The sequence below is a fragment of the Rhinatrema bivittatum genome, chromosome 9 (genome assembly GCF_901001135.1).
Source record: "Rhinatrema bivittatum chromosome 9, aRhiBiv1.1, whole genome shotgun sequence".
Lineage (NCBI taxonomy): Eukaryota > Metazoa > Chordata > Amphibia > Gymnophiona > Rhinatrematidae > Rhinatrema > Rhinatrema bivittatum.
The window spans coordinates 213623876-213650474 of record NC_042623.1 but is presented as its reverse complement, the minus strand read 5'-3'; the positions used below and the strand labels follow the sequence as shown (position 1 = coordinate 213650474).

The 26599-nt window shown below is 45.5% G+C and overlaps 1 protein-coding gene across 1 annotated transcript in view; it reads right to left on the bottom strand.

Annotated features, from left to right (window-relative positions):
• Nucleotides 1–26599, bottom strand: part of MED12L (mediator complex subunit 12L) — a 764678-nt gene that overhangs the window by 259447 nt on the left and 478632 nt on the right. The window contains exon 17 of the mRNA XM_029616044.1: nt 9175–9322. Coding sequence (XP_029471904.1) covers nt 9175–9322 — 148 coding nt within the window. The remainder of the gene's footprint in view (nt 1–9174; nt 9323–26599) is intronic.

The window sequence follows — 26599 nt, the reverse complement described above, 5'->3', positions numbered from 1 at the left end:
GAAGAATTAGTCAGATTTAAAACAAATTGCATAAAGTATTTATTTCACTCAATTTACAATGAAAAATGCAGCTTGTTTCTTTTGTTTTGGGTAGTCAAAATGGTCTTGTGTTTAATCAAAACATGGATAACTGAAGCTAAATCCATTACTATAACTAATGTACAGTTTAAGTGAAGCGATTCTCACACTGTACCTACTAACATGGTACCTGGCCTCAAGAATAACCATGTTCAGACCAGGCCAGTCCTAAGGCTCTCTTATCTGGTCTGAGATTTAAAGTTATCCAATATGAATATGCATTGGATACTGTATATACAGCAATCTAGTTCTTAAAGCCAATGCATACAAATACCTTATGCATATATATTAGAAACATCCTAAAAAAAAACAGTTTGGCTGGGGTTTGGGGAGGGGGAAAGGGGGAAATGGGCATTCCAAGGATATCACTGCGGCCGAGCGCACTGTAAAACCCGCTGTCTGACCCGGAATAAATAGGCACTAATCCATCCCCTAATGCAATAGGGGGATTAGCGCCTATTTAACGCACGTCCAACGCAGAGTGAATGAGATAGTGTTCATCACATGCAAATGCATGTGAATGAGTCTATTACTCATTCACTCCGAATGCAAAATAAATGTGCGTCATCGTTCGGCTATTAACACCTGCCTGGAGCAGGCGTTAATAGCCGAGTGCATTGAAAAGAAGTACAGAAAAGCAGAAAAAACTGCTTTTCTGTTCTTCTTTTTTAAAGTAAAAAAACAATAATAATAACAACTTGGCAGACAGCCGAGTTATGAAGACCGTGCCCATAAACTCGGCGTCAGTTTTCATAACCGGCCGTCTGCCAGTAATGAAAATGGCCAACAGGCAGGTTATGAAAACCGAGGCAGAGTTTACCGGCGTTGATCTTCATAACCGGCAGCCGCGGTGGGTCGCGTTAGCAAGGAGGCGCTAAGGTTGCGCAAGCGACCCTAGCGCCTCCTTCCTAGCGTGACCCCCTAATTTACATATTGCATGGCGCCCCCCTTGCGGGCGCCATGCGTGCATTAAGAAAGCGGGCGCTAAAAAGTCAGCGCCCTCTCTCCACGAACATTATTGCATCGGCCCCACTGTGTCCAGGGAATGTCATTCATGAGAGGCCATTCTGATACAGTGCACTTGAATTTCACAGGGTTAAGGAAAGATTACAATAGTCACATTTCTAACTGGGATTTGCTTTATTTTTACCAAATTTTAGGTTTGTTATAAACATAGAAACAGAGAAAAAATAATGGCAGATAAGGAACCATTAGGCCCATGTAGTCTGCCTAAGTTCATTCCCGATGCAGTTCCATAGACCCCAGCTAACCTCTGGCTTTTGTCTCACTTCCTTGCCACTAAGGATTCTCTAGGCTTATCCCGGGCTTTCTTGAATTCTGTACCAGTTTTGTTTTTATTTATTTTACACAAACCTTTCTGTTGGCCTTTGCTATCTCTTCATTATATAAAATTGTCTTTTTGTGAAATCTATTTACAGTTGAAAACCACAAGGAAAGAGGAGGAAAAAGGAATGCACAATCAAAGTGATTGCAAATTACATCAATTAAAATACTGACAAATGCCATTTTACAACACTGAACTGCTTATATATTGAAGCTGCAGTTTATGCCCAAATGAAATTTCCCAAACTTTTCATTAATAAGCATAAATATATATTTTTAAACGACTCCTTCTCTTTTTCTTTCTTAGTGAAAAAGGACCTCGAATTACAAACTACACCCTAAAAAAGAGCTAAAACGATAACACTACATTGCAAGTTAATTGTCTTCTATGAGGTATCGCTTCTGATGTGAACAATTTATTTCTGTGGACATTTTGGTGGGAGCACCTTGAGAGGAGTGGACAAATGTAAATTGAGGTCTTCGGCCTGTTCCAAGTGCCATGAGATAACACTCTGGTACCATAAATGATAGTGTACACATATTTAACTTTTTAGTCCTGTATTGTTCAGGGTTTTTTCACATTGAAAAATAGATACAGCATAAACCAAGTTCATCTGTCCATGCACAGTAAAACTGCTTAACTGCTGATGGCCTTGCACATTAATTAAAAAAAGTAAAAAAATAAAAACAAAAGATAAGGCATCTGTCAGTCAGTTGAACAATTTGTCAGGCTGAGCATCTTGTATTTTACAATTTCTGTATCGTTGTTCTGCAATTGAACAGAACGTGCAATGCACTCACTTTAATTTTTCTATAGTACTAGCAATTCAGTTTCACATAGCAGTGGCATCCTGCACCAAAAAAGGGTAGCAAAGTGATTCCAGGCATCAGCACATCAGAAAGATGGTATGCAGCCATCTCAAGGCATGCCATCACAGCAGCTGATTTCAGTGCTTGCACGCCAGCCTTTAAAGCAGGTAGAAGGAAGAACATTCTTGAGCCATTGTTTACGGTAACTGAAACATATGCCCACACACTTCTACAATCCTTCAGAAACACTCTAGCATGTTGTATACTAGAAAATAGTGCCATGATTGTGACCTCCAGTAAAGCGCAGTTGCTTACCTGTAAACAGGTGTTCTAGGACAGCAGGTTGTTAGTCCTCACATGTGGATGACATCATCCGATGGAGCCCGGCACGGAAATCTTTTGTCTAAGTTTCTAGAAGCTTTGACCAGCACACTGAGCATTCTCAGCCTGCCTCTATCCACATGTCCACTTGAGGTCCCACTTCAGTCTCATAACATAGAAAACATACGAGCGAAAAATAAAACAAATCAGAGGGAGAACCCCGCTCTGTAGGGAGGTGGGCGGAATTCCTGAGGACTAACATCCTGCTGTCCTAGAAAAACACCTGTTACAGGTAAGCAACTGCGCTTTCTCCTAGGACAAGCAGGATGGTATTCTTCACATGTGGGTGAACACCAAGCTCTAGACTGTCCCCATAGAAGGAGAGACCGAAAGCGAGTGGGCACAACAACTGTGGCACTGTGGGTCAGCAGGGGACAGTCTGGTTCCCACAGAGGCACGAAACAGGAAGAGTTGGGTTCAGTTCTGGAACAGACTGCGCAGGACAGATTGACCAAAGGCTTTGTCCTGACGCCCATCCTTATCCAGACAGTAATGAGCCATAAACGTGTGAAGACAACTCCAGGTTGCGGCTCGGCAAATTTCAACGACGGGGACTGCTCGCAAATGAGCCACCAACTTCACCATGGCCCGCACAGAGTGAGTCTTTACTCTGCCTGCAAGCGGAAGGCCCGCTTGCGCATATCAGAAGGCGATGTAATCCGCCAGCCGATTGGATAAGGTCTGTTTACCCACTGGCACTCCCAGCCTGTTGGTATCAAAGAGCTGAGTGGACTGTCTGTGGCCGGCTGTGTGATCTAAATAGAAAGCCAAGGCCCTCTTGCAGTCCAGAGCTCGTTCCCCTGAGTGGGAATGAGGCCTTGGAAAGAAGATGGGTAAAATGATGGACTGATTAAGGTGAAAATCAGTCACAACTTAAGGCAGAAACTTAGGGTGGATACACAGGACTACCTGATCATGGAAGAACCTCGTGTATGGTGGGTACGTAGCCCGGGCCTGAAGCTCACTGACTCCACAAGCCAAAGTAATCACCACCAGGAAAATAAATTTCCAAGTGAGGAACTTCAAGTCGCAAGAACGCAGCGGAAAGGGAGGGCGCATGAGCTGTGCCAGGATAATGTTGAGGTCCCAGGACACAGCAGGAGACAAAAGAGGGGTCTTTAACTGGAGTAGGTCCCTCATAAATCGACCTAAGGGCTGAACCAACACGAGCGTGCCAGCAACACCCCGATGATACTTACTGACAGCGCTGAGATGAACCCTGACCGGGGTAGTTTGAAGCCCAGGCTCGGAAAAGTGCCACAAGTAGTCCAACAGCTGGCAGAGGGGTCATATGTGGAAGGATCCAAGCCATGCCCCACACACCAGATGGAGAATCTTTTCCACTTCAGGTTGTAGGACTTTCTGGTGGAAGGCTTCCTGGAAGCCACCAGCACCTGGCAGACACTGCCGAAAGGGCCAAGGGCTGAAGGACTACATGCTCAACATCTAGGCCTGGAGGTTCAGATGGTGCAGAGTGCTCTGGTTCTGCATAATCAGAATTAGGTGCAGTCCCCAGCTGGACAGGGGCCCTGACCAACAGGACACAGCAGGAGACCAAAGAGGGGCCTTTAACTGGAGCAGGTCCCTCATAAATCGACCTACTAAGGGCTGAACCAACATGAGCGTGCCAGCAACACCCCGATGATACTCACTGACAGCGCTGAGATGAACCCTGACCGGGGTAGTTTGAAGCCCAGGCTCGGAAAAGTGCCACAAGTAGTCCAACAGCTGGCAGAGGGGTCATATGTGGAAGGATCCAAGCCATGCCCCACACACCAGATGGAGAATCTTTTCCACTTCAGGTTCTAGGACTTTCTGGTGGAATGCTTCCTGGAAACCACCAGCACCTGGCAGACACTGTCCGAAAGGGCCAAGGGCTGAAGGACTACATGCTCAACATCTAGGCCTGGAGGTTCGGATGGTGCAGAGTGCTCTGGTTCTGCATAATCAGAATTAGGCGCAATCCCCAGCTGGACAGGGGCCCTGACCGACAGGTCCTGCAGAAGCGGGAACCAGACCTGTCGGGGCAAAAGGGCGGCACGAGGATCATGGTCCCTCTGTCCTGTTGAAGCTTCAGCAGCATCTTCAAGAGAAGCGGCAGAGGAGAGTACCCATAAAACAGGCCTCTTCCCCAATGGAGGGAGAAGGCATCGCAGGCCAGATGCCCGCCTCCAGACAACATGGAGCAGAACCTGCTCACCTTGTGATTGAGTGGGGAGGCGAAAAGGTCCACATCTGGTGTACCCCACCAATGAAAGCTTGGCTGCTATATCCGGGTTGAGGGACCACTCTTGTGGCTAGAAGGAGCGACTCAAACGGTCCGCCAGCACGTTCAGATGTCCAGGCAGATATGTCGCTCACAGCGACATCCCGTGTCAGGGCCTAGGGTCCACACAACGACCCATCTTGCAACAGAGAAGGAACTAGCCCATGCTTCCCTGTTTGTTGATATACCACATTGCTGTCCAAATCAAGACTTCCTTGCACGACAACCGATCTCTGAACGCCCACAAGGCGTAACGGATCACCCGAATCTCCAAAAGGTTTATTTGACAGCGGCTTCGGGAGCTGTCCAGAGACCCTGCGGGTGGATGTCCTCCACATGGGCTCCCCAGCCTTGAGGAGAGGCGTCGGTGGAGAGGATCACCTAAGGCAGAGCAGTTTGGAAGGGAATTCCCCTCTCCACCAGGACTGCAACACCCGCAGAGGCGTCGTGACTGCAACACAAGTCTCGAGATCCTGGGAGGCCTGTCGCCATTGTGACCACAAGGTCCATTGAACCCTCTGCATGCACTGATGGGTGAGCTGGGTGACATGGACAGAAGCCTCTATGTGGCCCAGCAAACGGAATAGAAGGCGGGCAGTCACCTGCCAGCTGGTACAAAGGCCGCTAGCGAGGTGAGGGTGAGAACTCGATCCCAGGGTAAAAATGACTTTGGCTGCACCATGTCCAGTCTGGCCCCTATAAAGTCCAGCTGAGGAGACAGGCGGAGGTGAGACTTGAGGTAGCTGATGACAAACCCCAAGGCTTGTAGCATCTGTACTGTCAGGGCTAGGGCACTAAGTACCCCTGAGCAGAAATCACTCTTGACCAACCAGTCGTCTAGATACAGGAAGACATGCACACACCCGATGCCTGAGATAGGCCGCCACCACAGCCAGACATTTGTGAAAATGCGGGGGGCTGAGGCCAGCCTGAAAGGCAGTACCCAGTACTGGTAATGAGCCTTCTCCACCACAAAGTGGAGCTACTTTCTGTGGCCGGGGAAAATGGCTATGTGAGTGTATGCCTCCTTGAGAATGATAGAGCAGAGCTAGTCTCCTCTTTTCAGGAAAGGAATCAGCGTACCCAGAGAGACCATCTTGAATTTTTCTCAAGAGAAACTTGTTCAATACACTGAGGTCAAGGATGGGGCACAAGCCACCGTTCCTTTTTGGAATGAGGAAATACCTCGAATAGAACCCTCAGCCCTGTTGGGGTTGAGGGACCGGCTTTACCGCGCCTGCCGTTAGAAGGGAGGAGAGTTCCGTTTGCAGTGTGACCTTTGGGCGGATGAACCCCACGATGAGCAAGGGAGGAGAGGTCCCTGTGAGTCAACTGAAGTTGAGATGGTACCCCTAACGGATGATGGTAAGGACCCATTGGTCCGATGTGTTCTCTTCAACTGACTCTCGCTCCCTCGCCGCCAGTTAAAAACCTGTGGCCGGGGCACCGGTTGGGGCCTAGGTGCTCACTGTTGGAGAGGGTGGCCCCTGAAGCTAGTGCATGGTGTGCGAGCCTGGGAGGCTGGAGGATAATACTTCCTCTACCTATAGAAGGGCTTCCGGGAACCCAGCCTGGAGGATTTCTGGCCGAGGCCAGGACATCGGAGGCACTTGCGGAGAACTGTTGAAGGGTGTCGTGGTCCTTCAATTGCACTACTGCATCCTGGACCTTATCCCCAAAAAGGTTGTCACCTGTGCAGGGGAGGTCAGCTAACTTTTCCTGTACCACCAGACGGAGGTCGGAAGCTCTGAGCCAGGCCATTCTGCGGGCACAGATGCCAACTGTGGCTACGCAGGCTGCCATTTCAAAGACATCGTAGGTGGATCGCATTTCATGCTTACCAGCTTCTAAACCCAGTAGGATGATATGAGAGTGCCTCCTGTAGCTGTTGAGGCAAACTTTCTACGAGGTCCTGAACCTGTTTCCAAAGGTTCCGGTTATACTGGGCCATGTATAGCTGGTAGGCAGCATCAAGCTCCCTATGCTCTCACCCTGGGGGAGCGGAGGTAGAGGCGTGTGTGCTGGAGCGCCGGGCCTTCTTTTAAAGCAGACTCCATGACCACCGACTGGTGGGTGAGGTGTTGTTCTCAAACCTCACTGCTTACTGCACCAAGTAATTGGCATCAGCTTTTCTATTGACGGGAAATAGAGATTGGATGCTACCACATCTGAATGAGGAGGTCCTTGAAGATGTCGTGGATGGGAACCACCACGATCTCCTTGGAAGCATCAACAAACTGAAGTACTTCCAGCATCTTGTGTCGCGCATCCTCCTCCATGAGCAACTGAAAGGGGATGGCTTCGGCCATGGCCCTGACAAATCCCATGAATCACAAATCCTCAAGGTGTGACCAGTGCCGTTCCTCCAGTGGGGAGGGCTCTGAAAGGGGGTCGATGACTCAGTGAAATCATCTCCCCAAGGGTCGTAAGGCCCTTCCTCCTCACTGGGGCATCAGCCCTGGGCTCCGATGCCTTCAGAGGCCTTGAAGGCCCCGCGGAAATCAACGATTCTCCTGGCAACAAGGGGACCAAAAGCTGAGGGAGGCCGGAAGGACCCAGCAAGGGCTCAGGGAAACGTGGCCTCAGGAACATGGTGCCAGCTGTATCTTCCTCCTCAGAGAACCAGAGGATCAGAATCGCTCCGGTGGAGGGCCTCGGTGGCTGCTGGGGAATTGAAGGCCTCTTGGGCACAGGTTGTGTCAACAGGGCACCTAAAAGGACCTCCAGACGTTCCAGTAGGGGTGCTAGGATCAACGGCGGAGGTTTGAGCACAGGTATGGGGGCCAGTGGCACGGGAAGCTCAATGCTCTGAAGCGCCTTGGGCACCGCGGACTGCACCCTGAAGTCCAGTTCCTCCTGAAAGTCCAATGAAGCCAGGACTGAGGGAGGGGGATGAAGCATCCTCAGGTCTCTGAGGTGGCATGGTGCCTGGCACTCCCAGGGGCATCGCAGGATGGGGCCTCTGATGACTGATGTCACTTCAGTGGCGGTACAGCAGCCGCCGGTACCGCACCGGAACCGTAGCCGTGCATTGACGGTGACTGGTGGCAATGCTTGCAGGATCTCCCATGGTGCTCGGCCTAGTCCCTCCCCGGTGCCGAGGAGGTGGAGGACCCCGATGTCTGGGAGAGCAGTGAAAGCACAAATTATCTCTCACCATCCCCGCAATCCTTTGCAGAGCTGGCAAGAGGGACAGCGATAGGGAGTATATCGAGGGCTCCTCAAGACCTCTTGGCATCGAGGGCTCCGACCCAGCAGTGGAAGGAGCTGACTTGGAAGAATCAAAAAGTTTCTCCATCTTATCGAGGCACGCCCGACAGCCTTTGGGGGTCATCTGGTCACACAGACGACACCCACGGACATCATGCGAGGCCCCCAGCAGAGGATGCAAACTTCATAGGGATCCATGATGGACGTAGTCCGCGGGCACTGGGGGCACTGACGAAAACCGGTCGATGCATGAAAAAACATCCAGCATGCGATCAATGACAGGCTGTCACCGTGAGGCGAGAAGTTGGGAATCGACCGCAAATTGCAACAAAAAAGGCAGTAAAATACTTACTACACAGAGGAGGCATCGACCACGAAGGGGGACCAGACAAGGAAAAATGGGAAAAAGACTCGATACTGTTGAAGAAAACAAGAAAACAGAAGAGCTCCACAAATCACGAGGCAACTGCACCACGGAAAAGAAGAGACTGAAGGGGGTCCTCATGTGGACGCATGGATAGTGACATGCTGGGCATGCTCAATGTGCTGGTCAAAACTTCTAGAAATTTTGACAAAAGCTTTCCGTGCTGGGCTCCAACACTGCAATGTTGGGTATTTACAGAAGCCAGCAGATGTTTATAGTAGCATGCAGAACATTTGGATCTAATAACAGCCAAAGAATACTGACAAAATATACTCTAAGTATCCATGTGCTGTGCTTTTTTAATTTCTGTATCTTGAAGAATACAAGTGCTCTGTAAACATTCTTCACTTGATTTTATTTGCATAAAAAATACAAATATAAGACACACTACCTTAGTTGAATTGGTGGTAGTGGGTAGATTGGTAGATGAATATACCTTATGGCTAATATGCCTGCTTAATGGCAAATGAGCAACTCCTACGATACCAGCTTTCACAATATAGACAGAATTTTAGGTGATCACACTATATTGCTGTTCCCCTTGTTTACTGATTCTATTTTTGGAACATTGCTTCTTTGGGCTGTTTGTACGTGAGAAGCTCAACCTACTACATAAGAAGGTAAAGAAAGGTTAACAATATCATGCTGTTAGATATTTTACCACCAGTTTCAGGAGTGCTTTTCTTATTCAGAATTTTCAGAATATCTTTGGTAATTTTCCTCAGCTGGTGCCTTGCCTCATCGCGCTCTTTCCCAACACCATAAAGGAGAATGATTCTCTGGTTGCATTCATGACTTGAAGCTTCACCCTAGACAACAAAATTGAAGCAGATTTAATTTTCCATGTCAACACATGCTGTGAAACACACACTATTCCTGTTATGGGGAAAATATTGCATGCTTAAAACTGTATATTTCACCTGTAATTTTCCAGATATTCAAAAATCACAGGTTTTTTTTTTCAAGTGGGTTGCACAGAAAATATACAACTTTCCTGTGCAAACTAAATATCTGATTTAATCAACAAACTGCCTGTATTTTCCTTGTACGGTAACACATAAGCATTTTATGCTGGGGTTTGAGGGGCGCAGAGAATGAACAGGAAGTGGTTTCCAAGTTGAAGATCCACATTTTCAGAAGGTGACATTCAGGTGTGAGCCGTGCTGTGGATAGTGTTGGGGAAGGGGGGGATGATTCATCCTTTCAGAAGGCTAAGGGTTGATTCAGGGTGGTAGGTGGGGGCGAGGCACTGGATTACCAGGAGGGGGATAAGGAAAGAGATTCAAGGATTCGGGGGACAGGACCTTGAGGGGCATATTCTTTAATGTGTGATGTTGAAGAGGGGAGGGGGCAGTGGGGCACAGTTTCTTTTAAATATCACATTCTGGAAGGGAGGATAGTGGAGAGAGAGAGAGAGAAAGGCACCTTTTTTTTTTTTTTTTTACATATTGGGTGCCAGGAGTGAGGGGGGAATTGGTACTCAGAGTACTTTTTTTTTTTTTTTTTTAAATGCATCATGGCTTGAATGCCAGTCAAAGAAAAAAGTCTGCAGTTCTTGTAAGCACAAATTCTAAGACTGTAGTATACCAGAACAAATAAGAGCAATCTCGATCAAACTAAATATCGAAATAGAGAGATGTGAAAAACACAAATTATGTATTATGTTTGTAGAACCACCCCGAAAACAACCCAAAGATACTCTGAAAGGGTTAAAATAAAGGGTTGAAACATGGTGCCATGTCGGGGAATATTCATTAGCTCTTCCTTCACCGGAAGGATATAATTGCGATGGAGAAGGTACAGAGAAGGGCTACCAAAATGATAAGGGGAATGAAACAACTCCCCTATGAGGAAAGACTAAAGAGGTTAGGACTTTTCAGCTTGGAGAAGAGACGACTGAGGGGGGATATGATAGAGGTGTTTAAAATCATGAGAGGTCTAGAACGGGTAGATGTGAATCGGTTATTTACTCTTTCGGATAGTAGAAAGACTAGGGGGCACACCATGAAGTTAGCATGGGGCACATTTAAAACTAATCGGAGAAAGTTCTTTTTTACTCAACGCACAATTAAACTCTGGAATTTGTTGCCAGAGAATGTGGTTCGTGCAGTTAGTATAGCTGTGTTTAAAAAAGGATTGGATAAGTTCTTGGAGGAGAAGTCCATTACCTGCTATTAAGTTCACTTAGAGAATAACCACTGCCATTAGCAATGGTTACATGGAATAGACTTAGTTTTTGGGTACTTGCCAGGTTCTTATGGCCTGGATTGGCCACTGTTGGAAACAGGATGCTGGGCTTGATGGGACCCTTGGTCTGACCCAGTATGGCATTTTCTTATGTTCTTATATATGGACATGAATTTTGTTTTTCAGCTCAACTTTTGTTTTTTTATGGACTAAAAAAGCTCTTTATGAACTCACAGAAAAAGTGGTACAAATTAAAAGTTTTTACTTGCACTTTAAAATCTCTCCTGGTTCAAATCTTTTCTTTCTAATCATTCCTACCAAGTAAAGATAAACACTCACTATTCCCAAAATATCAAAATTGAATCTGGAGTTCCTCAAGGATTGTCATTTAGGGATGTGAATCGTTTTTTGACGATTTAAAATATCGTCCGATATATTTTAAATCGTCAAAAATCGTTAGAGGCGATATTTAATAGGAATTCCCCCGATTTATCGTCAAAAATCGTAAATCGGGGGAAGGGGGAGGGGAAGGGGGAGGGGAAGGGCGGGAAAACCGGCACACTAAAACATCCCTAAAACCCACCCCGACCCTTTAAAATAAATCCCCCACCCTCCCGAACCCCCTCCCAAAATGTCTTAAATTACCTGGGGTCCAGTGGGGGGGTCCCGTTGTGATCTTCCACTCTCGGGCGTCGGGCGCATTGATAGAAAATGGCGCCGGCGCTACCTTTGCCCTGTCATATGACAGGGCAAAGGTAGCGCCGGCGCCATTTTGGTTTCTGTTCCCCGACATCACGAGCGCAGGAGATCGCTCCCGGACCCCCGCTGGACCCCCAGGGACTTTTGGCCAGCTTGGGGGGGCCTCCTGACCCCCACAAGACTTGCCAAAAGTCCAGCGGGGGTCCGGGAACGACCTCCTGCACTCGAATCGTGTTGCCGCACGGCCGGCGCCATTTTGCTGTACGGCAATATGCCCGGCGCCATTTTGCTTAAAATGGCGCCGGCCATTTTCTATCAACGCGCCCGACGCCCGAGAGTGGAAGATCACAACGGGACCCCCCCCCACTGGACCCCAGGTAATTTAAGACATTTTGGGGGGGTTCGGGAGGTGGGGGATTTATTTTAAAGGGTCGGGGTGGGTTTTAGGGATGTTTTAGTGTGCCGGTTTTCCTGCCCTCCCCCGATTTACGATTTACACGATATTTAAAAACACAAAACCGCGACAATTCAATTCCCTCCCCCCCCCCAGCCGAAATCAATCGTTAAGACGATCGATCACACGATACACATCTCTATTGTCATTATCTGCAACCCTCTTCAACCTTTACCTTTTGCCGCTCTGTAAGTTAATAACAGGTCTAGGAATAACTCACTTCATTTATGCAGACGATGTGCAACTTTTAAGACCCATTAAAACTCTCTATCAGAAACTCTCAAAACTTTCAAAGTCTGTTTATCTTCTGTCAAACAATTATCACACATGAAATTGATCCTTAACCATCAAAAAACAGAAATTGTTCTATTGAGCAGGAAAAGTACTATCAATAAAGATTTCCAATTTAGAACTAATTTTATGCAGACTAACTCAAGTTAGAGACTTAGGAGTGATTATTGATCTATTAGATTTTAATCATTTCAGAACAGTTCTTCAAATTCTAATATTTTCTGCAATTGATTATTATAACTATTTTATTCAGTTAACCTTCAATTTGTATTAGACCCCTGCAGTTACTCCAGAATGCCACTGCAAGAGTTATATGCAGTGGAAAAAAATTTGACCACAATACACCTACTTTAATCAATCTTCACTGGCTACCAAGCAAATACCGAATTGATTACAAAATATTATGTCTGATTCATAAATCTATATACCTTGACAACACAGAATGGCTCAATGCTCAACTTCACTTACACAACAACAAAGGACTTATCAGTCCCTTCCATTAGATCTGCCCATCTTTCAGAAGTCAGGGAGAGAGCTTTTTCTATAGCAGGCCCAACAATGTGAAATCAAATACTTTGTGAATTGCGAATGCAAAAAGATCTTAAAGCCTTTAAAAATATGTTGAAAACATGGCTTTTTAAAAAGGCATACGACAAACTTTTTTTTAGCAGCCAAGGTATGCTTGCAATGTGTAACCTTGAGACCATATTTTTAGTTTGTTTTTACCTTGTATGCTTTAATTTGTTATTTTATTTTTATTCTTTTTATTAATTTTATATTGTAACATTACTGTAATTCTTGTCAATACTGTACACCGTTAAGATTGTTCTTACAGATTGATGGTTTATAAAAAAGCAATAAATAAATAAATAAATAAATAAATAAAACATAAAAATAGACCTATCTTTATTCAACCCTTTCAGAGTATCTTTGGGTTGATTTAGGGGCAGTCCTACAAACAGACACATGATTTGTGTTTTCACGTCTCTCTACTTCGATATTTAGTTTGATCAAGATTGCTCTCATTTGCTCTTGAATGCCAATCAGCCAGATTTGGGATTGCTATTGCAGAGCCTAGATTTGCCCAGCCAAGTTAGGGAGTTAGCGCTGAAAATCAGTATTAATCACTTAAATTTCTCCCCCCAATCTAATCTTGCCTCTCAGGCTGCCCACTTTTTACCCAACTAAATTTGTGAACATTGCTCATTTAGCTGGTTAAAGGTGGCTGATCAGAGTGGGTCAGTTTTTAACTGGCAAGTTTTAGCCACTCCCAAAATTAGCTAGTTAAACCTTTAGAAAAACTACCTCTTTGAGGTCAATCTCCGTATGTGGCTAAATTTTAGAATTTAGCTGCAAAAGTCAGGGGCATTCTGGGGGTAGGCAAGAGGCATTTCCAGGCGGAACAGAGTTAACCGTATAAGTTATATGGCTAACTCCAATATACCCTGCTAGTTAGCAAGATAGCTGCACAGTAGCTGAAAATAGACCCCCTTTGTGTCTAAGGATTAGTCACTGTTTATAACACAAAAGTGGAACATTTGATTGTCAAACAGGTTGCATCAAATTTAATTTTCACTAAATTTGGCATACAGCTGTGAATGAGACTTTTAGGAGTAGCCTAGTGGTTAGAGCAGTGGGCTATGAACCAGGAGATCAGGGTTCAAGTCCTGCTGTCACTCCTTGTGACCCTGGGCAAGTCACTTTACACTCCATTACCTCAGGTACAAACTTAGGGGTCGTCTTCTTGCAGGAGACTCACATGCTCCCTGCCGAAATTCTCAAGCTAAAAAAAAAGTGGGTTTCACAACTTTACTTTGCTACAGGAACATCTAAGAGCAGAGGCGTAGCTATAATGATTCATCAAGCCACCCCGTTCCAATTGATAGAGTCCGTTGTGGACCCTCAGGGGCGCTATGTGCTTGTAAAAGGATATCTTATGGGCTCCAAAATTTTGTTGGCATCTATCTATGCCCCAAATGCTTATGACCATACCTTCTACACCGATCTTCTTGCGCAACTCAGTAAAATGGGGGACTGTCCTATGGTCTTGGGAGGGGACTTTAATTTTACTATGGACCCTGTACTGGACAGATTCCCAGCTAGGGGGGGTCAGCAGGCGAGTGAGCGAAAGGGACCCAGATTCCTTTGTCAACATTTATCGCTTGTAGATTTGTGGAGGGTGCTCCACCCAGGGGAAAGTGACTTCACTCATATTGCTAAAGCTCATCCCGCTAAGTCTCGGATTGACTATCTACTTGTTTCTGAGTCTATTTTTTCCAAATTTACAAAATCCTCGATTGAAACGCTGGTCATATCCGATCACTGCCCAGTTTCTGGGGTTTTTTCTATCGGGGGTCCTCAGGCTCAGACTCAGTGGCGCCTGCCACCCTCGTTAGCGACCGACCCAGGTTTTCCTGCCTTTTTAAAAGGTAAATGGGAAAATTTTATGGAGTTCAATGCCCAGCACATGGATCAACCGATCCTTTTGTGGGAGACGGCAAAAACTGTCTTAAGGGGAGATATCATTAGTTATTTTAGTTTAAAAAAAAAACAATTGGATAGGGATATCCTCTCCTTGGAAAAACGTTTGCGAACTTTGAAACGCAAAGTATACTCCACTTCTGATCCTAAGCTGTCTTCCCAATTTCGGGAGACGCTGGTTGCACTTAATGATCTACTCCATACTAGAGCAACACAGGCGCTGCGACACAGGCAATTTAATTTTTACCGATATGGCAATAAGGCGGGTCGGCTACTGGCGAGGTTGCTGAAAGCGCAGGAATCTTCCAAGTATATTTCCAACTTACGTAACCCTCAAGGAGGGATCAAGACCAATTCCAGAGAAATAGCGGAAATTTTTTCTGATTATTATAAGAAATTATACTCAGCGGATCCGGTTCAGGAAGGGGAGATAGCAGATTTTCTGGGGGCCTTAAATATGCCACAGTTGAATGCAGCCCAACTTCAACGGTTGCAACGCCCCATTGGGCTAGATGAGGTTCTGGAGGCTATTCAAATGCTCCCTAATCAAAAAGCACCTGGCCCGGATGGTATGAACTCTACATTTTATAAGGGGTTGAAAGATGAGATAGCTCCGATTTTGCAATTAGTCTATGAGAAAATGGTAGATCAACAGGAAATGCCCCCCACTATGAGAGCTGCCACTATTGTTGTCCTACCAAAGGCAGGTAGAGATCCATTGGTACCTTCATCGTATCGACCAATATCGTTGCTCAATTTAGATATCAAACTCTATGCAAAAATATTGGCCAATCGATTAAAATCTCTAATGCCTTTTCTTATTTCTCCAGATCAAGTGGGTTTTGTGATGGGAAGGCGCTCCACGGTAAACATTCATAAAGTGCTGGTTGCTCTGGAGCTCAGCGCTAAGGGCCGAGTTGTGGATCCTCTGCTGGTTACATGCGATGCGGAGAAGGCCTTTGATAGAGTGGCCTGGCCTTTTCTGCGTCACGTTTTGATTAAAGTAGGACTCGTGGGTAGGATTTATGATTATATCAATCTATTATATTCAAACCCCACTGCGAGGATTTTAGTGAATGGGGAACTATCCGGGGAGTTCTGCTTGCAGAGAGGAACTCGTCAGGGGTGCCCTCTCTCCCCTCTTCTCTTTATTTTAACGGTAGAACCCCTCATCTGCAAACTTAAAGCGACGCCCACAGTGACAGGCATCACGGTAGGCCAACAATCTTACCTCACCTTACTATTTGCAGATGATATATTGCTTTTATTGTCAAGGGCGAAATCAGCCCTCCCAGCTGCGTTGGAGATTTTTCATATTTATCAAGGGCTGTCTGGCTTCAAATTAAACCTGGACAAAACTGAGGCGTTAGATTTGCTGGGAACCTTAAAGGATACTTGGGGGAATTTTCCGGTGAAGTGGGCTTCTTCCACGATTAAATATTTGGGTATAACTATACATTCAGATCCTCATCAGTGGTACGGCCTTAATATCCCTCCCACGATTCAGAAAATGTGCGCTAAGTTGAAAGATTGGAAGTTTCTCCCCTTATCGCTCCAGGGTCGTATCGCTGTTCTCAAAATGGTTATTGCACCCCAATTATTATATAAATTGCTGATGTTGCCTTTTCTAATACTAGCTAAAGATAGACGGAGCTTAAATAGAGAGTTAGGCAGATTTTTATGGCGGGATAAAAGGCCACGTATCTCTATGGCTACCCTGATGGGGCCGAAAGCTGAAGGGGGGTATGGTCTTCCAAATTTTTATTTATACTCATTGGCTGCAAATTGGCAATTTCTGGGGGACTGGTTCTTTGGAACAGCTGAATACTCGGACCTGGATCTGATACGTGCCATTTGCACCCCAATGGACCCAAGCCTTATACTGCATGTTACAGCGGAGGCCTATTTAAAGTTACCGATCCGCTTTATTTTGGTTAAAACTGTTAGGACAGTGTGGCGTACTCTTAGACAAATGCTGGGGTTGTCTCCCTCCTTATCACCACAGTACCCACTTAGGGAACACTCATTAATATTTAAGTCCATACTTCCGTCAAATCACCCATTTAAAGTGGGTGCTCAATGGAGACTGGGAGAACTTTTGGACCCCTTTATGGGTCGCTTTGTGCACTTGTGTCTGAATTGATACGGGGGTATTCTGGGAAGATGACTAATGTACACTATGCTGCCTTAATTTCTTGTTTTCAGTCATGCAAAGGATCCTTATCATGTTTATATTCCTATTCACATGTGATACAGGACTATGGTATCTATCAAAAACTGCTTCCTAAGTGGGCGAGGGATTGCAAGGAAGAGCTGGAGGAGCGTATGCTTAAACATTCTTATTTGTCTATCAACCTTATAACTAACAATGTGGGTCTGCGGGAAATGCAACAGAGGATTTTCCACCGGATTGTCTACTCTCCCGCTAGAGCGTTTCACATGGGAATTGTGGCCTCGGCAGCCTGCCTCAAATGCTCCAGTCCATTTGCCTCGCTTATTCATTGTTTGTGGGACTGTCCTCCCATTCAGACTTTTTGGTCTTCCATTCGTCAATTTTTGTCCAAGTTATTGGCCATAGATATTCAATGGTCAAGCTCGTTCTGCATTCTTAACAATGATGTGGGGGACAATAGCATTAATGTTGATAATGTGGGATTAATGGCAAAGGCTTGCCTTATGGCTAAAAAATGTGTTTTGGTCAAGTGGTTAGAGGCCGAAGCTCCGAAGCTTGAGATGTGGCGTACTTTGATGACGGACATGTTCCAATTGGAATATGGCTCTATGTACAAAAGATTCTCTCCCCGGAAAAAACGGGTATTTGAAGAGATTTGGGGATGTTATTACAGATCTCTGTCCTCCACTGTTCGAAATTTGGCGCCCTTCGGGAATCCATAGGGTTATGCTTACCTGTATAAATTGTGTGCTTATACTGATACGGATTGTACTGCATAAATGTTATAGGTTGCCATCCTGATGCTTCCCAATACGACATGTCTGGAGACTCTCTAGGGGTGGGGAGGGAGGGGGAGGGATGGAGGGATGTGAGTGTTTTCTTTTTTTTTTTTTTTCTTTTTCTTTCTCATAAATGGGGGTTAAAATCTCATTGGGTGGAAATGTTGATCATGTTTGTATTACTACTTTGCTGTTTTTATGTGTGCTGCTCACCCAATAAAAATTGTTTACCAAAAAAAAAAAAACAAACTTAGGGGTAGATTTTCTAAAAGTGCGCCCGCGTGTACTTTTGTTCTCGTATCAGGCGCAAACAAAAGTACGCCAGATTTTATAAGATACGCGCGTAGCCGTGCGTATCTTATAAAATCTGGGGTCGGCGCGTGCAAGGAGGTGCACATTTGTGCAACTTGCGCGCGCTGCCCTTTCCTTCCGAGGCCGCTCCGAAATCGGAGCGGCCTCAGAGGGAACTTTCCGTCCACCCCCCGCACCTTCCTCTACCTAACCCACCCCCCCAGCCCTATCTAAACCCCCCCTACCTGTTTTAAAAGTTACGCCTGCCAGAAGTGGGCTCTGGCGCGCGATTCCCCGGCCCAGGACCCGTTTCGGAGGCCTCGGCCATGCCCCCAAAACGCCCCCTGGGCCGGCCCCACGCCCCCGACACGCCCCCCAGAACACCCCAAATGTCGCGAGGGCTCCGACACCCCCCCCCCGGAAAGCCCCAGGACTTACGCGCATCCCGGGGCTAGGCGTGTGCAGGGGGGGTTTTAAAGGGTTACGCGCACAACTTATGCACGTAACCCTTTTAAAATCCACCCCTTAGATTGTAAGCCCTCTGGGGATAGGGAAATACCTACAGTACCTGAATGTAATCTGCTTTGAAATGCTGAAAAACGTGTGAAAAGCAGAATATTAAAAAAAAAATCTTATTAACTACACAGTCCTTGGGAGCCAACCTTTCAAAATGATTGGGTGTGCTAAACTCAGTAGAAATCACCCTGCCTTGGATACAGTGAAAAGGTATGTCTCAATATTAGGAGTGCTTAGGCACCCATAGAACTGGCACCTATGTCACAGTCCTGGCTACCGAAGAGTAGAAATCCATAAACCCCATTACAACATTTAAGAATAGTTACTATGCACGCTTTCCTTAATATGTTTAAAAAATGTTGTCACTCCAGTATTAATGTACTGCTATGAATGGTATTTTAGATGAAGTCTGTTTAATAAGGTGGAACAAATGTGTCCATCAAACACTACAGAGAAATCCAACAAAACAGATTTTATTTACTGAAACAGAATAATTGTGCAGAATATATAACCTTTGAGGGAAGATATCTGTTTTCAGGGTCTTAGAGTTGGGAGTTGCAGAAGGGATGCTGTCAGTGCATTCTAAACTAAAGCACAATGATTATTTGTGAACATAACCATCAGGATTTAAAGCTGTAAAGTGTCTCTCCATTACTAACATAACATAGTAACATAGGAACGATGGCAGATAAAGACCAAAGGTCCATCCAGTCTGTTCAGCAATTTGTTTTATGTAGTAACTGCTGTATCGTGCAGGTTATCCCCATACAGAAACATTACACCACCCCTTTCTTCTATTTCAACTTCAAGCCTTTAGGGATCCGCAGTGTCTCTCCCATGGCCTTTTGAAATCATTTGCTGTTTTCATCTTTACCACCTCTTCTTGGAGAGCATTCCAGGCATCTACCACCCTCTCTGTGAAGAAATATTTCCTGATATTGGTTGGTTCCCCCCCCCCGGGGGTTTCATAATTCTACTGTTTCCTTTCCAACGGAAAAGGTTTAAAGTTTGTGCATTGTTAATACCTGTCAGGTTCTGAAGGTACTCTTCTCTCCCAGAGTATTCATACTTAGATCCTTCACCTCTTCTCTCCCAGGGTATTCATACTTAGATCCTTCAAACTCTCATGAAAGGTCCTCGGAAACAGACCCCACACTATTTTGGTCATCTTCCTCTAGACCACTTCCATCCTGTCTCTATACGTTTTGAGATACTATCTCCAGAACTGAATGCAATATGCCAGGTGAGGCCTCACTAAAGACCTCTACAAGGGCATTATCACCTCTATTTTCCTGCTGGTTATGGAGCACAGCATCTTTCTACATCTTCAGATCACCAGAGACAATCACCCCAAGATCCGTCTTCTGGTCCATGCACGTAAGTCCTTTGTGATGGGGGGCATCACATAAAATTCTTTAGGATTACTGCACCCCACCCTATACTTCTTGGCATTGAATTGCAGCTGCCATTCTTTGACCACTCTTCAAATTTTCTTAAAATCACTTTACATTCTCTCTACTCCTTCAGTTGTGTCCACTCTGTTGCGGATCTTAGTATCATCCGAAAAAGGCTAACCTTTCCGTTTAATCCCTCTGCAATGTCACTCATGAAGATATTGAACAGAACCGGTCCCAAAACCAATCCTTGAGACACTCCACTTAAGACTGTTCTCACAACAGAGCAGGTTCTATTTACCATTACACATTATCACCTGTCAGTCAACCAGTTAGTAACTTACTCCCACACCCAAGCATTCCATTTTATTCATGAGCTTTTTATGAGGGACTGTTTCAAAAGCTTTGCTGAATTCCAAAGTAAAGCATATAGAGCTGTCTTCCTTGATCCAATTCTCTAGTTAACCAATTTAAAAAAAAAAATCAATAAGATTTGTCTGTCAGGACCTTCTCCTGGTGACCCAATCCTGCATCGGGTCCAAAATCCCACCTGATCTTCTCTTTCAGAGTTTCCATTAATTTTCCTACCTCCAAGGTGAGGCTAACTAGACTATAGTTTCCAGCCTCCCCTCTGCTACCACCCTTGTAAAGCAGGACCACAACAGCTCTTCCCCAATCTTGAAGCACTATTTCCATTTCTAGGGATCTCGCCAGCACATCTCGGAGCTCCCATAGATACGGTAACTTTCAAACCAATGCATGGGTGCACATTAGCACTTGTGCGTCAGTGCATGCCCAGGGACGCGGCCATTTTATAACTTCCTTGCATATATACGCACATATTATAAAATTGCTGGCTGTTCACACAAGTGTGCCTAATTGTAAGTGGGTGAGCAAATCCCGCTTCTACTGCGTAAATCGGGGGATTTTAAAAGGGTAACGCGACCACACCACTGCCAGTTTCACAAGTGCTTCCACCAGTATCTAGTTAAGAGCTGGGTCCTCTAACCCCCCTAGATTAATAGCCTTCACGCTCCCCAGTTAGCCCGAACCCTTAAAACCCCTCAGATATGACTAGTTTTCTTTATTTTTTAAATGTACACCTCTTGCATAGCAGAAGTAAACTTACTCACCACTAGACCTGAATGCATGCACAGGTGTGCAAGTATTTGCACACACGGCTCTTGGCCCTGTGCTGGAACACATGTCCCACACAGACTCTGCCCAGACCATGCCCCTTTTGAATCAGAATGAAATGTGCGCGCTGAGGGAGATACAAGCGTATCTGGGCGGCTTTTAAAATATGGTGGGCGTGTGCAAGCCCAACTTGTTTGCGCATCCCCCGATGCACACACTAAGTTTTTAAAATTCACTTCTTAATATTCTGGGCTGTATTTCATGGCCCTATGGCCTTGTCCACTTTCAGTTTTCCTAGCTTTTCCCATACATTCTCTTCTGTATCAACATAGCATATACCCCACTCCCATCCATGTTATTATTTATTTATTTATTAGTTTTTATATATCGACATTCGTGGGTACATCATGCCGGTTTACAATATAACTGAAGGAGGAAATTACAAAAAACCAGGTTGGGGGGAGATGGAGCAGATAGGAAGAGAGAAGGGGTGAGAGAAGAGAGGGATAAACAGGAAGAGGAGAAAAGGAACAGTACCTGATGGAAAACAACAGAAGAACATAAGTAGCATTGCAAATTATACATTCAGTAAGGGACTTTGTATAACCTTATACACTGTGGATAACCATATATAAATTATACACTCCAAAAAGTATTATATACAATAATATACATTATCTTTAACTAGTACATATTATCAACCAATAATGGTGCTTCTCCAGGCTCTTCTTTAGTGAACACTGATCTGAAGTATTTTTTAATATTTCTGCTATTTCATCATCTTTCTCAAGACATCGCTCGTCTCCTTTCAATTTTACTAAACCACCTAATATATCCAAACAATGTTTTGTTCACTTCGCTTTACCACTTTAGCAATTCTTTCTTCTGCTTGACCTTTTGCGTGCTTGATTTCTTTATTATCCTCAACTTCACCAGGTATTCTTCCCTATATTCCTCTTTTGGGGAACATTGGTACTTCTTGAACACTGTTCTTTTTGTCTTTATTCTTTCATCCATTTCCTTTGAGAAACCAAATCAGTTTCTTTTTCCTTTTACTTGTCTACTTTTCTTACATACGGCTCGATACAGTAAGGCTGCGGTAAAAACAGTGCGGCAGTGTCAGGCGCACCCTTCCTCCCCGCACGCACAGTTCTCTTCACTAACTCCCCGATACTCTCCTCTAATCGCATGCAAATGCATGCCGCGGCTGTGAAGCGTTAGGGAAGGGTTATGCCCGCGCAACCCATTTTACTGTATAGGCGCTGTAACAGCGCCTATACAGTAACCTGGGTGCGCTGGTACCTGTCATTTCAAATGACATTTGAAATGACAGGCACCAGGAAGTGTAAAAAAGTGTAAAAAGTGTTAAAAACAAAAAACCTGTGTGTTATATAAAAAAATAAAACAATTTTAAATACCTGTCGGAGGGCCGTGGGTCCAGGCGGCCGGTGGGCGGTGGGCAGCCATCAGCGGCATCCGGTAGTCCCTTCTCCCTTCCTCCCCTGCCTGGATGAGCGCCAAAATCGCACGGGCGGGTCGGGCAGCCGGGGGGGGGGGGGGGGGGGGGGGGCGGGGGGGAGGTGGCAGCAGGATCCGGGAGCGGCGGGTAGGCAGCAGCGGGGTCCGGGGGGGGCAGCGGCAGCGGGGGGGCAGCGGCAGCAGGATCCAGGGGTGGCAGCGAGATCCGGGGAGCGAGTAGCGGCAGCATGTTCGATCGGGCAGGCAGGTAGGTGGCAAAATAAAGATGGCCGCCTGCACGGGAAAATCGTGCAATTGGCCGCTGAAGACGTGACGTCACACCCCGTGACGCCAAACGTCGTGACGTCACGTCTTCAGCGGCCAATTGCACGATTTTCCCGTGCAGGCGGCCATCTTTATTTTGCCACCTACCTGCCTGCCCGATCGAACACGCTGCCGCTACTCGCTCCCCGGATCTCGCTGCCACCCCTGGATCCTGCTGCCGCTGCCCCCCCCGGACCCCGCTGCCGCCTACCCGCCGCTCCCGGATCCTGCTGCCGCCCCCCCCCGCTGCCGCCCCTCCCCCCCCCGCTGCCGACCCGCCCGTGCGATTTTGGCGCTCATCCAGGCAGGGGAGGGAGGGAGGAAGGGAGAAGGGACTACCGGATGCCGCTGATGGCTGCCCGCCGCCCACCAGCCGCCTGGACCCACGGCCCTCCGACAGGTATTTAAAATTGTTTTATTTCTTTATATAACACACAGGTTTTTTGTTTTTAACACTTTTGACACTTTTTACACTTACCATAGCAGGCCCGAGCCTTGCTACTTTTTCGTTTGGTTTTTTTTTGCTTCGGGAGGAGGGGACCGGACGGGGCTGCAGGAGACCGGACGGGACCAGGGCGGGTAAGCAATGTTTTTACACTACACTACACTACACTAACTCCTACTAGGGGGAGGCGGTAAACTAGCAGGTTAAGGCCGCGGCAGAACAGCGGGTTACGGAGGAGATAATATCAGCGCCCGTTACAGTATCGCAGGGGAATAGCTAATTCCTTCATTATACAGCTTTTTCGTTCATTTACATGCTGGGTGCGGAAAGGGTTTAGGAAAGGGTTTAGGAAGCGCTAATGACGCGTGAAACTGGAGACTGTATAGCTGGATGGCCTTACTCGTCTGTATTGTGCGCTCCCAGCACGTTACAGACCGGGAATCTTTAACTCAACGTTACTGTATCGACCTGATAGAGATTTGTGGCCTTTGAAATCGTTCCTTTTAATTTGGCCCAATGTTCATCCATGTTTTCCAGGTTTCTAAGTTCCTCCTCAAAATATTTCCCCATTTTACCAAAGTCTGTATTTTTGAAATCCAAAAACTGGATCTTCATGTGACTTCTCTCTATTCTGGTTGCAATATCAATCCAAACTGTCTGAAGTTCACTAGTGCTCAAGGACATTAGAGACATTATCCCGATTTGTGAGTATGCCCTTCCTCGTAGGTTCCATTGCCATTTGTTTTAGCAGAGTCCCTTGAAGGGCGTCCACCATTTCTCTACTTCTGGAGGGTTCTGCAGTAGCAATACTCCAATTCCATCCGACAGATTAAAATCTCCAATGAGCAACACCTCGCCCTTCCTTCCCAGATTTCTGTCCTGTTCCTCAGTTTGTGTCAGAGGCCTGCAGATCATACTAGTGTAAATGAAGAACCATCTTTTTTTTTTTAGGAGAGTCTGTAATGGAGTGACCCCATTTTCCCCCTTGTTGCATGTGCAGGACCAGGCTAGATGCCTGGTTCACCTTAAACCCCACAGAGGGAGAGAGCTCTGTAGGCGGGACTCTGCTGGGGCAGGGAGAGTCCTAAGGGCAAGATTAGCTAGGTAAGGAGAAGAGTATAAGCCCAGCTGGGTTCAGAAGGCCCCTACTTCTCCAGGAGAGGCAGCTCCTGTAAATCTATGCTGACCTAAAGCCCATAAAGTGGGAAGTGTATTGCAAAGATAGGCATTCATTCTTGTGTTGAAGTTCTGTTATTTTGAAGAAAGTGAAAGTGCATTTGAAAAAAACACAAAAAACTGGAGTCAGTGTGGCTTTGAGCCTCCAGCTAGGGAAATGCTGCTCGGTCTCCCACACAGTCCATAATGCTTGTTCTCTACCCCACGTCCTTGCATTTCAGTTACTCTTCCCTTTTTCTCTCCACTCTGTCCTTCCTTAACAGGTTATAGCCTGGGATGGCCTTATCCTAATCATGAGACTCAATGAAACAATTCTCCATAATAGCAATAATGTCCAAGTCCACCTCCATCATTAGGGCTTGCAGGCCTGGGATTTTGTTGCCCAGGCTACAAGCATTTGTAGTCAAAAAACATTCCCGCTTTCCTCTCCTGGTTTACTGCTTTTCATAGTCACCTGTTCTGCTCTTTTACTTAAGTGTGGAATGTTGAGCTGATTGATTTTATTTTCTCCTCTCACTTCCTGTATTGCTTGAGGGTGGAATTCCAATTTCATTGGCCACATTCTGCTATCCTCATCCTCTAGTTTAAATGCCTGATAATGTATGCCTGAAATTTCTCGCTTAGGATCTTCTTTCCTGCCACTATCAAATGTAGGTCATGTCTTTTACTGCTCCATACATGGCCCCAGCCTCCAATGTATCCAAATCCCCTTTCTTTATACCATGTTTTGAGCAATCAATTAAAAATTTCTATCTGGCTTATCTTTTCCTTTCCCTTTCTGTGAACAGGTAATATTTCAGAAAAAGCAATATTCTTTACCATATGTTTAATCTTCTTCCTGTGACACTGAAAATCTTTCTGTACTGCTTGGATACTGTTTCTAGTGAGGTTATTAATTCTCAGATGGATAACATTGATATCAGAACCTTTACTTTCTTTTATAATTGCACTGACTTCCTGGTTTGCATTTCTACCAGCTGAGGATCCTGGAAGGCATTTAACTAACGCGCCCCCTTCAAAATTAGTTCTCAAATTAGTTTCTCTAATGACTGAGTCTCCTAGCAGAAGGAGCTTCCTTTTATGTGGTTTGATAATGTTAAATGGTTTTTGGTTACCTTGGGTGTCGTCTTCCTTTTCTGTTGCAGAATGAGCTTCACTTTCAAAAGGCATTATGTTAGGTTATCAAAGGGGACGTTGGACTGCAATCAATTTATTTCTAGATATCCGACTCCTCTGTGGGAGAGGAGGTGGATATCCTGGATGTTTCTCAGTTGAAAAGACTGGATTGTCTCTGGGTCACAGGTCTTATTCTAGCAGAGTCCACTGCAATCAATTTGTTCCTATATATTTGATTCCTCTGTGGGAGCAGGAGAGGATGTCCTGGTTGTTTTTCTGTTGAGGAGACTGAGTGTTCTACCAGAGCCCAGTGTAATCCATTTTTTCCTGGGTTTCAGAATCCTCTGTGGGAGTTAGGGGTGATATTCTGGATACTGTGAGAAAGAGAGGGATTTTCAAAGCCTAAACAATTCCTCTTCTAGATGAGTCAGCTCCTTGTTTATTGCAGATAACTGAAGGAAAACTGGACAGCCTTTATGTCTCCAAAGGGGATGCCTTGGGATATAAGCACCACAGTTGTTACACTAAATAAAATACATTCTGATAACAAGCTGTTGGATTGTTACTTAGGTCAATATTATGCACTTAAAACCTTGGAAGAACTGTTTAAGAAGAAACAACTTAGGAGTGGGTGGGAAAGATAGGAGGATATAAATAACTCTCATAGGTAAAAGCTCCTTAAAATAATCACTTTTTTTTTTCAAGAGATGAGAATTTTTGATGTTTTGTGTTTAAGATCCCTGGGATGTTAGGCCAAAGTTGTTTAGTTGTGCACAGTAACTGCTAATGAAAGTGACTTATGAAGTTCACATTATGTTCCTCCATTTAGTAAAATCACTAGCCCATAACCAGCAGATTGCTAGGTGATATCATAGGACGATAGAAGACAGCTTGACTTTTATTAGCTTTTCTTCAGCATGCAGTAACAAAGAGTAAGGGGAGAAAATAAATTTGTATCTAGTAAATAAAGTAAACAACCTGGAAGTCACAGAGGGGACTCATGAAAGTGGTCATGAGTCTAATTTCCATTTAAAAAAAAAAAGAAGACATCACTGGGTGGACTTTATAAAGGAACAACATCTGCGAACTCTATAAAATATTGTCTGCCAGCTGGCCTTCAAGCAGAACTGGAGCTGTTCAATTGTCTTTCTGACCTTTAAAATGT